Source organism: Pecten maximus, chromosome 2, assembly GCF_902652985.1.
Source record: "Pecten maximus chromosome 2, xPecMax1.1, whole genome shotgun sequence".
Lineage (NCBI taxonomy): Eukaryota > Metazoa > Mollusca > Bivalvia > Pectinida > Pectinidae > Pecten > Pecten maximus.
The window spans coordinates 4,074,089-4,089,487 of NC_047016.1; the positions used below are offsets into that span (position 1 = coordinate 4,074,089).

The 15,399-nt window shown below is 31.8% G+C and overlaps 1 protein-coding gene across 1 annotated transcript in view; it reads right to left on the reverse strand.

Moving 5' to 3' along the window:
• The window catches only part of LOC117345406 (von Willebrand factor D and EGF domain-containing protein-like), a 52,048-nt gene that overhangs the window by 20,565 nt on the left and 16,084 nt on the right, over positions 1–15,399 (reverse strand). The window contains exons 5-11 of the mRNA XM_033908482.1: positions 14,965–15,054; positions 14,113–14,257; positions 10,408–10,598; positions 9,541–9,617; positions 7,908–7,971; positions 7,387–7,587; positions 493–725 (exon numbers count right to left, since the gene is read on the reverse strand). Of these exons, the coding sequence (XP_033764373.1) occupies positions 493–725; positions 7,387–7,587; positions 7,908–7,971; positions 9,541–9,617; positions 10,408–10,598; positions 14,113–14,257; positions 14,965–15,054 (1,001 nt within the window). The remainder of the gene's footprint in view (positions 1–492; positions 726–7,386; positions 7,588–7,907; positions 7,972–9,540; positions 9,618–10,407; positions 10,599–14,112; positions 14,258–14,964; positions 15,055–15,399) is intronic.

Here is a 15,399-nt window from a genome sequence, read left to right on the forward strand (position 1 = left end):
ACACCCAACATACAGAAACAAAAGATGGGTTAACCAAATCACAACATCATATACGACCAACACAAACAAAAGATGGGTTTACCAAATCACAACATCATGTAACTAACACACTCAACATACAGAAACAAAAGATAGGTTAACCAAATCACAACATCTTGTACGAGTAACACACTCAACATACAGAAACAAAAGATGGGTTAACCAAATCACAACATCTTGTACGAGTAACACACTCAACATACAAAAAAAAACATGAATTAACCAAATCACAACATCATGTACGACCAACCCAACATACAGAAACAAAAGATGGGTTAACAAAATCACAACATCTTGTACGACTAACACACTCAACATACAGAAACAAAAAATGGGTTTACCAAATCACGACATCATATACGACTAACTAGCTGGTAACTAGGTAGATATTAACCTCATGTAATATAGGATAAAATATCTAAAATCAGTTTTATAAGGGAAAGGTGATCTCACAGCCAGGAGTGGTAGAAATCTCGGACATGATGCGAGTCGTAAATATGCCGATCGGCTCCCTCCAGATCATTGATATCTGTGCCGTCAAAGGTTCCACACAGGCCTTCCGACTCGTCAAGGTCGTCGGATGGTGCCTGTAGCGACACACTCATGTGCCCGTCAAGTTCAGCTCCGTGGTTTACTCTGGCTACATGCGCTCCAACGTCTAAACGTGCGCCAGATGCAAAGTTTAACTAGAATACAAATCACTTTCAGGTCATAACAATGTATGTTGATATCATGATATAGACAGTTTGTGTAGTCGGTTTCGAATTTCACTAGATTAACATTGCCTTTTTCTACTCATATTTTTTGAAATTTTGTTCCTACGTGATAACGTTTCATGTTATTATATAGGTTCACGGCCAACACAGTTTTACCATTATTTATCAGCCATCATAATTTTACCATTATTTATCAGTCGTCATAGTTTTACCATTATTTATCAGCCATCAGAGTGTTATCATTATTTATCGACCATCATTGCTTTATCATTATTTATCAGCCATCATAGGTTTATCATTGTTTATCAGCTGTCATAGTTTTACCCTTATTTATCAGCCATCATAGTTTTACCATTATTTATCAGTCGTCATAGTTTTACCATTATTTATCAGCCATCATAGTTTTACCATTATTTATCAGCTGTCATAGTTTTACCATTATTTATCAGCCATCATTGTTTTACCATTATTTATCGGCCATCAGAGTTTTACTATTATTTATCGGCCATCAGAGTTTTACCATTATTTATCGGCCATCATAGTTTTACCATTATTTATCAGCTGTCATAGTTTTACCATTATTTATCAGCCATCATAGTTTTACCATTATTTATCAGCCATCATAGTTTTACCATTATTTATCGGCCATCAGAGTTTTACCATTATTTATCGGCCATCAGAGTTTTACCATTATTTATCGGCCATCATAGTTTTACCATTATTTATCAGCTGTCATAGTTTTACCATTATTTATCAGCTGTCATAGTTTTACCATTATTTATCAGCTGTCATAGTTTTACCATTATTTATCAGCCATCATAATTTTACCATTATTTATCGGCCATCATAGTTTTACCATTATTTATCGGCCATCATAGTTTTACCATTATTTATCAGCTGTCATAGATTTACCATTATTTATCAGTCGTCATAGTTTTACCATTATTTATCAGCCATCATAGTTTTACCATTATTTATCGGCCATCATAGTTTTACCATTATTTATCGGCCATCATAGTTTTACCATTATTTATCAGCCATCATAGTTTTACCATTATTTATCAGCCATCATAGTTTTATCGTTATTTATCAGCCATCATAGTTTTACCATTATTTATCAGTCGTCATAGTTTTACCATTATTTATCAGCCATCAGAGTTTTACCATTATTTATCGACCATCATAGTTTTACCATTATTTATCAGCCATAATAGTTTTACCATTATTTATCGGCCATCAGAGTTTTACCATTATTTATCAGTCATCATAGTTTTATCATTAATAATTAGCCATCATAGTTTTACCATTATTTATCAGCCATCAGAGTTTTACCATTATTTATCAGCCATCATAGTTTTACCATTATTTATCGACCATCATAATTTTACCATTATTTATCGGCCATCATAGTTTTACCATTATTTATCGGCCATCATAGTTTTACCATTATTTATCAGCCATCATAGTTTTACCATTATTTATCAGCCATCATAGTTTTATCGTTATTTATCAGCCATCAGAGTTTTACCATTATTTATCAGCCATCATAGTTTTACCATTATTTATCAGCCATCATAGTTTTACCATTATTTATCAGTCGTCATAGTTTTACCATTATTTATCAGCCATCATAGTTTTACCATTATTTATCAGTCGTCATAGTTTTATCGTTATTTATCAGTCGTCATAGTTTTACCATTATTTATCAGCCATCATAGTTTTACCATTATTTATCAGCTGTCATAGTTTTACCATTATTTATCAGTCGTCATAGTTTTATCGTTATTTATCAGCCATCATAGTTTTACCATTATTTATCAGCCATCAGAGTTTTACCATTATTTATCAGTCATCATAGTTTTTACCATTATTTATCGGCCATCATAGTTTTACCATTATTTATCAGTCATCATAGTTTTATCATTAATAATTAGCCATCATAGTTTTACCATTATTTATCAGCCATCAGAGTTTTACCATTATTTATCAGCCATCATAGTTTTACCATTATTTATCGGCCATCATAGTTTTACCATTATTTATCGGCCATCATAGTTTTACCATTATTTATCAGCTGTCATAGTTTTACCATTATTTATCAGTCATCATAGTTTTACCATTATTTATCAGCCATCAGAGTTTCACCATTATTGATCAGTCGTCATAGTTTTACCATTATTTATCAGCCATCAGAGTTTTACCATTATTTATCGACCATCATAGTTTTACCATTATTTATCGGCCATCATAGTTTTACCATTATTTATCAGCTGTCATAGTTTTATCATTATTTATCAGCCATCATAGTTTTACCATTTTTTATCAGGTATTGAGAGCGGTTGCCGACAGGTGGATCCGGTCTCTTCATATATTTTTATACTATGTGCAGAGATTTTATCGATATTATTAAGAAATAATTTAGACATTAGTGGTATTGTAGTTGACAATCAAGAAATTCTTCTTTCTCAATTTGCGGACGATACTTCTGTAATTCTTGATGGCTCGGGAAAATCTTTAAATATCACTCTACAACAGTTTAATTATTATGCCAGAGTTTCTGGACTCAAAATGAATTTCACCAAGACCCAGGTAATTTGGATAGGTAGCAAAAAGTATAGTAATGATAAATATATAACAACACACAATCTTTTATGAGGAAGCACAAAGTTTAATCTTTTAGGAATAGAATATGATGTTGATTTGCATAAAATAATAAAATTGAATTTTGACAAGAAACTTATTAAACTGAAATCCCTCATTAACTCGTGGAGCCGAAGAAATCTTACTCCAATAGGGAAAATAACTATTATAAAAACACTACTTATTTCACAATTCAATCATCTCTGTATAGCTCTTCCGAACCCAAATGAATCGTATATAAAAAAAAGTCAACAATATATTATATGAATTTCTTTGGTGTGGTAAAACAGACAAAATGAAACGTGATGTTATAATTAAGTCATATATTGAAGGTGGTTTAAAGATGATTAATTTAAAATCTTTTATAATAGGTCTTAAGACAACATGGGTAAGGCGGATTTATAAAGATGATGCTAGTTGGATGTATATTACAGATAAATATATGGATACATTTGCTTTGGCAAATTGTGGACTTCAAAAACTCAAAATTACTTTGGAAGAATGTACAAATTTGTTTTGGAAAGATGTTCTGAAAGCTTGGTATATAACAACAGATGGGTCCAATACTTACAATGAAAAAATTTGGGAAAATCCTTTGTGGTATAATTATAACATCAAAATAAACAACAAACCTGCTTTCTGCAAAGAATGGTTCAGGAAAGGGGTAATGTATATATATGATATTGTTTAAAAAGATGGCTCATTTTATAATTTTGAAGAATTTCAACAAAAATATGGTATAAGATCCAACTTTTTAACATTTCATGGTATTATTAGAGCTGTAAAACATTTTATAAATAGTAAACAGGAAACTTTCTCTTCAGCAATCTGTTTACCAAACATACCTTTAAATTTGAAAGTTATACTTAGAAATAAAAAAGGGACACATGACATCTATAGAATTTTGTGTCATAATCACACAAAGCCTACATCACAAAGAAAATGGACTTTAATTTTTAACATCCAGGAAAACCAATGGAAAGAAATTTATGCAAATGTTTTTAAAACCACTAATAGTACAAAACTAAGATGGCTTCAATACAGAATCAATCATAGAATTTTAACTACAAATACAATTCTACATAAAATGGGTATAAAACAAGATAATTTATGTACATTCTGCAGAAATTTTCTAGAAACCATTGAACACATTTTTTGGGATTGTGATAAGGTTAGTGCTCTTTTACGTGAATTAAAACAATTACTTGCTGCTAACAACATTTTTGTCGATTTTATTAAACAGGAATTTATACTTGGAAAATTTAGTTTCAGTGATGCAGATTTGGTATTAGATAACCTTATTTTACTATTGATTAAACAATATTTGTTTAAAATGAAATGTTTAGAAAAAGATATCAATTTAATAAGTTTAAAAAACCATCTATTGTTTGAACTGAAAGCTCATAAGCTGATGATAGTTAAGCATAAGGCATACCGAAACAACGTTGAGTTACAAAATAATCTTGAAAACTGGCTTAACATATGATTTTAATGATTTTAATATCTCTATGATGTGGTTTTATTTAATGAAACAGTTTTGTGCTGTCAATTTAAAGTTCATGTCTATACTTTTATGTGTATATTGTATACACTATTTACCATGTGTGTAATGAAACAACCCCCAGTATGTTTGTAATGTGTAAGTTTGATTTGGTGTCTTTATGTGTGTGAGTGAGTGAGTGAGTGAGTAAAGACATATAGAATGGCTACATGTATGAATATATATAACATTATATCTAAATGAATATGATGTATGCTTGTAAGTTTGAATGAACATGTATTGTATTTGTAATGTGTTGTTGATAAAATTAAAATTGAATAAAAAATTTGTAAAAAAAAAAAAAAAAAAAATGATCGGCCATCATAGTTTAACCATTATTTATCGACCATCATAGTTTTACCATTATTTATCAGTCATCATAGTTTTACCATTATTTATCAGCCATCATAGTTTTACCATTATTTATCAGTCATCATAGTTTTACCATTATTTATCAGCCATCATAGTTTTACCATTATTTATCAGCTGTCATAGTTTTACCATTATTTATCAGCTGTCATAGTTTTACCATTATTTATCAGCCATCATAGTTTTACCATTATTTATCGACCATCATAGTTTTACCATTATTTATCAGCCATCAGAGTTTCACCATTATTTATCGACCATCATAGTTTTACCATTATTTATCAGCCATCATAGTTTTACCATTATTTATCAGCCATCATAGTTTTACCATTATTTATCGACCATCATAGTTTTACCATTATTTATCAGCCATCAGAGTTTCACCATTATTTATCGACCATCATAGTTTTACCATTATTTATCAGCCATCAGAGTTTTACCATTATTTATCGGCCATCAGAGTTTTACCATTATTTATCAGCTGTCATAGTTTTACCATTATTTATCAGCCATCATAGTTTTACCATTATTTATCAGCCATCATAGTTTTACCATTATTTATCAGCCATCATAGTTTTACCATTATTTATCAGCCATCATAGTTTTACCATTATTTATCAGCCATCATTATTATTGCCTTTATTTCCTCCAAAATGAAGAGCATGACATAATAACAATGTTCAAAACACATATATGTTACAGAAAATGCATGGCAATATGAGAAGGAGCAATGTACATAGATATGTATATATATATATACTTGGTTAACATAAATGGTATGATTATTAGTTTAAGATTGAAAATGAGCAAAATTATAGATTATTTTGAAGAAACTAGATTTGAATATGATGATCATCGTACAGGTCAAGCATACACTTTATATGAGATATTGTATCCAGCCTGAACTGTTCTAGTATATCAGTTTCCAATGGATCATTATCTATCGACCATCGGAGACGGGGTGTAATTACAATAAAGGAAAACAATATCGATAACGACAAGGTGTAATATTAATAAAGGAAAACAATGAAGATATGGTGATGAATAGAGTTGCTCTTGGGACAAATTTGTTCATTAAATTTGTCTCCAGAACAACTCAAATCATCGCTCCAAGAAATCGACCAAAGCAACAATCAATCCTTAAATGGTTTTGTGTGCCTATCCCTCTTTTTTTGATTTTGTGGTATTTGTATTGTATTCCCTTGTTTTACACGAATTCTGTTTTTCGTTTCATGGTATTTGTTTCACAAGTGTCGCTTCCTGTAGGTTATATACTATATATGTAATATTTACCGACTACTCATCCTATAGGAGAATAGTTGATGTCTTGGTTTACAGACAAGTCGTACTATGGAGAGGTCCGTGAGACAGGATACTATATTTACGTTACTTACGTAAAAGTGTTTTCCGGAGGGATCCCGGTCGATGGTCATACTATGGAGAGGTCCGTTAGACAGAATACTATATTTACGTTACTTACGTAAAAGTGTTTTCCGGAGGGATCCCGGTCGATGGTCATACTATGGAGAGGTCCGTTAGACAGAATACTATATTTACGTTACTTACGTAAAAGTGTTTTCCGGAAGGATCCCGGTCGATGGTCATACTATGGAGAGGTCCGTTAGACAGAATACTATATTTACGTTACTTACGTAAAAGTGTTTTCCTGAAGGATCCCGGCCGATGGTCATACTATGGAGAGGTCCGTTAGACAGAATACTATATTTACGTTACTTACGTAAAAGTGTTTTCCGGAAGGATCCCGGTCGATGGTCATACTATGGAGAGGTCCGTTAGACAGAATACTATATTTACGTTACTTACGTAAAAGTGTTTTCCTGAAGGATCCCGGCCGATGGTCATACTATGGAGAGGTCCGTTAGACAGAATACTATATGTACGTTACTTACGTAAAAGTGTTTTCCTGAAGGATCCCGGTCGATGGTCATACTATGGAGCGGTCCGTTAGACAGAATACTATATTTACGTTACTTACGTAAAAGTGTTTTCCTGAAGGATCCCGGTCGATGGTCATACTATGGAGAGGTCCGTTAGACAGAATACTATATTTACGTTACTTACGTAAAAGTGTTTTCCGGAAGGATCCCGGTCGATGGTCATACTATGGAGAGGTCCGTTAGACAGGATTTTCAGGTCTGGAGCAGCTAACTGGTTCTTCCGTTTCTCGCACATGTCTATGCTAACTATGTCATTTCCCTCCCTAGCAGTGATTGCGCAGATACAAGGGTGATACTTTCCACACGACCAGGTTCTGATGTGGATCTGTGCCATTAGATGTCATCGGTTAGTATTTTATTATAAGACTTTAAAGGTTGGTTTAAAGAATATAGACTTTAGCAAAATGTAAATTTGTGAAACCCCCATTTTCTCCGAATACCAGTAGAATAGTACAACCCTCAACACAAGCCTGACTTTCAAATATGTCAAGCCTGAAAATATGACATCAATTAAACCTACATATAAAGATATCTTGGTTCCTATTTCATAAGGGTTTTCTGTCGCTCATATTAACGTACAACTTTTACTATACGTGTCACCACGTGTCACCACGATAGATACGTGTCACCACGATAGATACGTACCTCAAACGGTCTGGTTTTGCTTTTGTACATAACGAAATCCCCAACTTCGTAAACATCCATTCGACTGAAATACAAGCAATGCTATATGTATCCACTGTATGTTTATCTAGCACTGTCGTCGTATACTCGCACTGTGTAGTCCCACCAAAATGACCTGTCGTGTTCAACTTTGATTAGCACAGAAAAAGAAACTGAAGATTTGTAAAAATCAATCAAGACCTAAAGCGTGGAATACCGTCAGAAAAGAGCCATAGTTGAATCGAAAGCATCAATGCAAAGAAAAGATATAGTTTAGTGAAGACAAAAAATCTGGTACACAAGAAGAGGTAAAATGCCACTTTAAATGCATGAAACATAGTTTAGAGGAAGAGAGGACCGAGATGTTTGATGGATACTCGAAAAAATAAATAATTACACTTGCGTTAGTAACCAATCAAAATATAACTCTAGTGGTCAATCAAAATATACTTGCTTTAGTAGCCAATCAAAATATAACTTGCTTTAGTAGCCAATCAAAATATAACTCTGGTGGTCAATCAAAATATACTTGCTTTAATAGCCAATCAAAATATAACTTGCTTTAGTAGCCAATCAAAATATAACTTGCTTTAGTAGCCAATCAAAATATAACTTGCTTTAGTAGCCAATCAAAATATAACTTGCTTTAGTAGCCAATCAAAATATAACTCTAGTGGTCAATCAAAATATACTTGCTTTAGTAGCCAATCAAAATATACTTGCTTTAGTAGCCAATCAAAATATACTTGCTTTAGTAGCCAATCAAAATATAACTCTAGTGGTCAATCAAAATGTTACTCAAGTTAGTGGCCAATCAAAATATAACTCTAGTGGTCAATCAAAATATAACTTGCTTTAGTAGCCAATCAAAATATAACTGATAATCAGGTTTGCAAGACAAAAGGAAAATTATACGGTTTTGCCATAGAAATACTAAGAGTAGTCGGATGTTCTGGAATTCATTTGAAAGGATTGACTCGTTATAATTAGTTTGTTTTTCAGTATCAGCAACCATGATAATGAAAAGTTGTCTTTAGTGAGCATAACTACAAAATGTAAATTACATAATGTATATTCTATTATACGAAATTAGCATTTACTTTACTGTAGCTTTTTATCTATATATATATATATAATTATCATATCATCTGCCAAATGTACAAATGATAACAATGTATAATTGTTAACATAAAACGGTGTACCTAAGTTGTTTTAACTTGTGTCCAATTCCTTTTGAATTTTTCAAATAAAATATGTTTAAACGAAGCTGGTAAATACATGTCTGCCAGCAATAAAAAAAATAATGCTATGTCTCTTAAGACTTTCTTTAGATGTACAGAATGATTGCAGAAGTATCTTGCATGTTGTGACAAAATGTATAACTCTAGTTTCTAAGCACTGTCAATTTGCTAAAGATGGCGATACAGACAACTGGTCCATTCAAACACATATACATGTACACAGTTTACACCAGATTATTTATGTACATGTACAGTATTATACAGTCACTATATTCACATTTTGTGGATGCTTGTATGGATATTGACTTGGAATGTTAGGCTTTTTGATGATGGTCAGTAAATCTATAGTTTATAGTCCTTATTCTGTAACTCACCCTTTTCTGTCTATTTGTCTGAAGTGAGGATCGCCAGAGGCGGAACAAAGGGCGTGCGGCCGGTCTCGGGATGTCACCTGGAAATAACATGTTGGCAAATGAAATTGGAAAAAGAAAATGCTTGGAAAACATGTCGATATTTGACTTTCAACAGTTCACGAAATGATTGTGGTATGTTATCACAGTACACGGAATTATTGTGGTATGTTATCACAGTTCACGAAATGATTGTGGTATGTTATCACAGTTCACGGAATTATTGTGGTATGTTATCACAGTACACGGAATTATTGTGGTATGTTATCACACTTCACGGAATTATTGTGGTATGATATCACACTTCACGGAATTATTGTGGTATGTTATCACAGTACACGGAATTATTGTGGTATGTTATCACACTTCACGGAATTATTGTGGTATGATATCACACTTCACGGAATTATTGTGGTATGATATCACACTTCACGGAATTATTGTGGTATGATATCACACTTCACGGAATTATTGTGGTATGTTATCACACTTCACGGAATTATTGTGGTATGATATCACACTTCACGGAATTATTGTGGTATGTTATCACAGTACACGAAATGATTGTGGTATGTTATCACAGTACACGGAATGATTGTGGTATGATATCACAGTACACGGAATTATTGTGGTATGTTATCACAGTACACGAAATGATTGTGGTATGTTATCACAGTACACGAAATGATTGTGGTATGTTATCACAGTACACGGACTTATTGTGGTATGATATCACACTTCACGGAATTATTGTGGTATGATATCACACTTCACGGACTTATTGTGGTATGTTATCACAGTACACGGAATGATTGCGGTATCACAATTTACCTGTATGGGATTGATTTTATAACCATTGAACATAGGATTCGTCCACGTGAGGAGGGGGCGGAATGCCAGCTCGTGAATCTGGTCTCCGTCCTTGACGAAGTCACGTGTGGCCGTGACCTTAATTGTGGCCTTGTAGGTGTGACTGGCGTTGTCGTATTTCAAAGTATATGTACAGGACGTAGTAGAAATATCTGCTCCAAAGATCAATTATAAATAGTGAGTCAATATGTATAATGTATGTACAGCAGTGAGTCAATATTTATAAGGAATGTACAGCAGTGAGTCAATATTTATAATGTATGTACAATAGTGAGTCAATATTTATAATGTATGTACAGCAGTGAGTCAATATTTATAATGAATGTACAATAGTGAGTCAATATTTATAATAAATGTACAGCAGTGAGTCAATATTTATAATGTATGTACAGCAGTGAGTCAATATGTATAATGTATGTACAGCAGTGAGTCAATATTTATAATGTATGTACAGCAGTGAGTCAATATGTATAATGTATGTACAGCAGTGAGTCAATATTTATAATGTATGTACAGCAGTGAGTCAATATTTATAATGTATGTACAGCAGTGAGTCAATATGTATAATGTATGTACAGCAGTGAGTCAATATTTATAATGTATGTACAATAGTGAGTCAATATTTATAATGAATGTACAGCAGTGAGTCAATATTTACAATAATTGTACAATAGTGAGTCAATATTTATAATGTATGTACAGCAGTGAGTCAATATTTATAATGAATGTACAATAGTGAGTCAATATTTATAATGTATGTACAGCAGTGAGTCAATATGTATAATGTATGTACAGCAGTGAGTCAATATTTATAATGTATGTACAGCAGTGAGTCAATATGTATAATGTATGTACAGCAGTGAGTCAATATTTATAATGTATGTACAGCAGTGAGTCAATATTTATAATGTATGTACAGCAGTGAGTCAATATTTATAATGTATGTACAACAGTGAGTCAATATTTATAATGTATGTACAGCAGTGAGTCAATATTTATAAGGAATGTACAGCAGTGAGTCAATATTTATAATGTATGTACAATAGTGAGTCAATATTTATAATGTATGTACAGCAGTGAGTCAATATTTATAATGTATGTACAGCAGTGAGTCAATATGTATAATGTATGTACAGCAGTGAGTCAATAATTATAATGTATGTACAGCAGTGAGTCAATATGTATAATGTATGTACAGCAGTGAGTCAATATGTATAATGTATGTACAGCAGTGAGTCAATATTTATAATGTATGTACAGCAGTGAGTCAATATGTATAATGTATGTACAGCAGTGAGTCAATATGTATAATGTATGTACAGCAGTGAGTCAATATTTATAATGTATGTACAGCAGTGAGTCAATATTTATAATGAATGTACAATAGTGAGTCAATATTTACAATAATTGTACAATAGTGAGTCAATATTTATAATGAATGTACAGCAGTGAGTCAATATTTACAATAATTGTACAATAGTGAGTCAATATTTATAATGTATGTACAGCAGTGAGTCAATATTTATAATGTATGTACAATAGTGAGTCAATATGTATAATGTATGTACAGCAGTGAGTCAATATTTATAATGTATGTACAGCAGTGAGTCAATATTTATAATGTATGTACAACAGTGAGTCAATATTTACAATGTATGTACAACAGTGAGTCAATATTTACAATGTATGTACAACAGTGAGTCAATATTTATAATGTATGTACAATAGTGAGTCAATATTTATAATGTATGTACAACAGTGAGTCAATTTTTATAATAATTGTACAATAGTGAGTCAATATTTATAATGTATGTACAACAGTGAGTCAATATTTACAATGTATGTACAACAGTGAGTCAATATTTACAATGTATGTACAACAGTGAGTCAATATTTATAATGTATGTACAATAGTGAGTCAATATTTATAATGTATGTACAACAGTGAGTCAATTTTTTTAATAATTGTACAATAGTGAGTCAATATTTATAATGGTTGTACAATAGTGAGTCAATATTTATAATGTATGTACAACAGTGAGTCAATATCTATAATGTATGTACAACAGTGAGTCAATATGTATAATGAATGTACAGCAGTGAGTCAATATGTATAATGTATGTACAACAGTGAGTCAATATGTATAATGTATGTACAACAGTGAGTCAATATTTACAATAATTGTACAGCGGTGAGTCAATATTTATAATGAATGTACAGCAGTGAGTCAATATGTATAATGTATGTACAACAGTGAGTCAATATTTATAATGTATGTACAGCAGTGAGTCAATATTTATAATGAATGTACAGCAGTGAGTCAATATTTATAATGTATGTACAATAGTGAGTCAATATTTATAATGTATGTACAATAGTGAGTCAATATTTATAATGAATGTACAATAGTGAGTCAATTTTTATAATGTATGTACAACAGTTAGTCAATATTTATAATGTACGTACAATAGTGAGTCAATATTTATAATGTATGTACAATAGTGAGTCAATATTTATAATAATTGTACAATAGTGAGTCAATATTTATAATGTATGTACAGCAGTGAGTCAATATTATAATGAATGTACAACAGTGAGTCAATTTTTATAATGTATGTACAATAGTGAGTCAATATTTATAATGTATGTACAATAGTGAGTCAATATTTATAATGTATGTACAATAGTGAGTCAATATTTATAATGTATGTACAATAGTGAGTCAATATTTATAATGTATGTACAATAGTGAGTCAATATTTATAATAATTGTACAATAGTGAGTCAATATTTACAATGAATGTACAGCAGTGAGTCAATATTTATAATGAATGTACAATAGTGAGTCAATATTTATAATAATTGTACAATAGTGAGTCAATTTGTATAATGAAAGTACAGCAGTGAATCAATATTTATAATGAATGTACAATAGTGAGTCAATATTTACAATGTATGTACAACAGTGAGTCAATATTTATAATGTATGTACAATAGTGAGTCAATATGTATAATGTATGTACAATAGTGAGTCAATATTTACAATGTATGTACAGCAGTGAGTCAATATTTACAATAATTGTACAATAGTGAGTCAATATTTATAATGAATGTACAGCAGTGAGTCAATATTTATAATGAATGTACAACAGTGAGTCAATATTTATAATGTATGTACAATAGTGAGTCAATATTTATAATGTATGTACAACAGTGAGTCAATATTTATAATGTATGTACAACAGTGAGTCAATATTTATAATGTATGTTCAATAGTGAGTCAATATTTGTAATGTATGTACAACAGTGAGTCAATATTTACAATGAATGTACAACAGTGAGTCAATATTTACAATAATTGTACAATAGTGAGTCAGTATTTACAATGTATGTATAACTGTAAGTCAATATCTACAATGTAGTCCTTTGTCTAATAATGGTCTATCGTTACAAACGTTGACACCCACTCTGATACCGTAGTTACATGTATATCTGTACAAAACAATGATAACTCCCCTAATAGGTTCGATAATTGATATGTACGTATCCCTTACTGCAGGTTACACTACAAACATTAACAGGAACACACAATTAGATATCAATCCCATTATGAATCTTGATGCCACATTACTGATGTCATTCAATGGCGGAACGATATGATATACCGAATGGGTCCTTAGAAGACATCATCTCTACTTGGACGGAGCAGACTTGTTTATGTGGGTCGTTACAGGGAATAGGAACTGTGGATTCCAACGTCACTTCCTGCTCCGTACCTTTCTCGTCGGCTGTGATGGCATTGGTGGAGGCCTAGAACGAGTTACAACAACTATTTTATTTCGTAATTCAGGTGTTATAAGGTTGATAGTGTATGTCACACTGAAGGAAACAGACTGGCAATACGTTTTCATACGATCAGACCAGCGATTTGGAGTTCACATTTCAATCGTGCTCAATTATATGTTATATACGAGCTGGTTTATATCATTTAGATATGAAAATGTCCACCAAATAAAGAGTGATTTCAAGATTTTTTTTTAGATTCTACAAACAAAACCAAAGGCCGGATGAGGATTCCTAGCTTACGTCGTCGTTTAGAGGTGAACAAAGACAAACATATCTCCATGTATGTTTTGTATTATAAAAACCTAGATAATATATTCTGGTAAAACATGTCACTATCTATATTAAAACAGTTAAGGTTGATCTCAATATATCCTTCTCCTTTCATAAAACTCACAATATCAGTATTTACTGTCAAGCCATTCAAAACTCACAATATCAGTATTTACTGTTAAGCCATTCAAAATCCACAATATCAGTATTTACTGTCAAACCATTCAAAATCAACAATATCAGTATTTACTGTTAAGCCATTCAAAATCAACAATATCAGTATTTACTGTCAAGCCATTCAAAACTCACAATATCTTCTTTTTTCATTAATCAATATTGTGTAGTAATATTTTTCAGAATGACATGAGGTATTTCATATTATTAATAAACATCCTCTTTACCCTTATTCCGGCCCAGAATCCGTTGCTGCTAAGCGAGTCACTCTGAATACCCGGGGATGACACGTGGTATGACGTCACGTTACATTTCAGCTATAAGAAAGAATGACATTATAGAGTAAAACCACCCAACTTGTTGCTATCACCATCTGATACATGTTTAGTTTCACCAACTTGTTGCTATCACCATCTGATACATGTTTAGTTTCACCAACTTGTTGCTATCACCATCTGATACATGTTTAGTTTCACTGATCACTTCGCTGACTTCTCTGTATCATAATCGATAGTAAATAAGATTGTGACTAAGGTTTGAGTTTGACAATAATGGTCCACATCAGTATTATTGGTAACCAGGGACAATATTGATGTTTACTGCATGGTCTAGTATCACATTGTCTTCATTCTCCATTTATAACAATCAGTTTTGTCATAAAA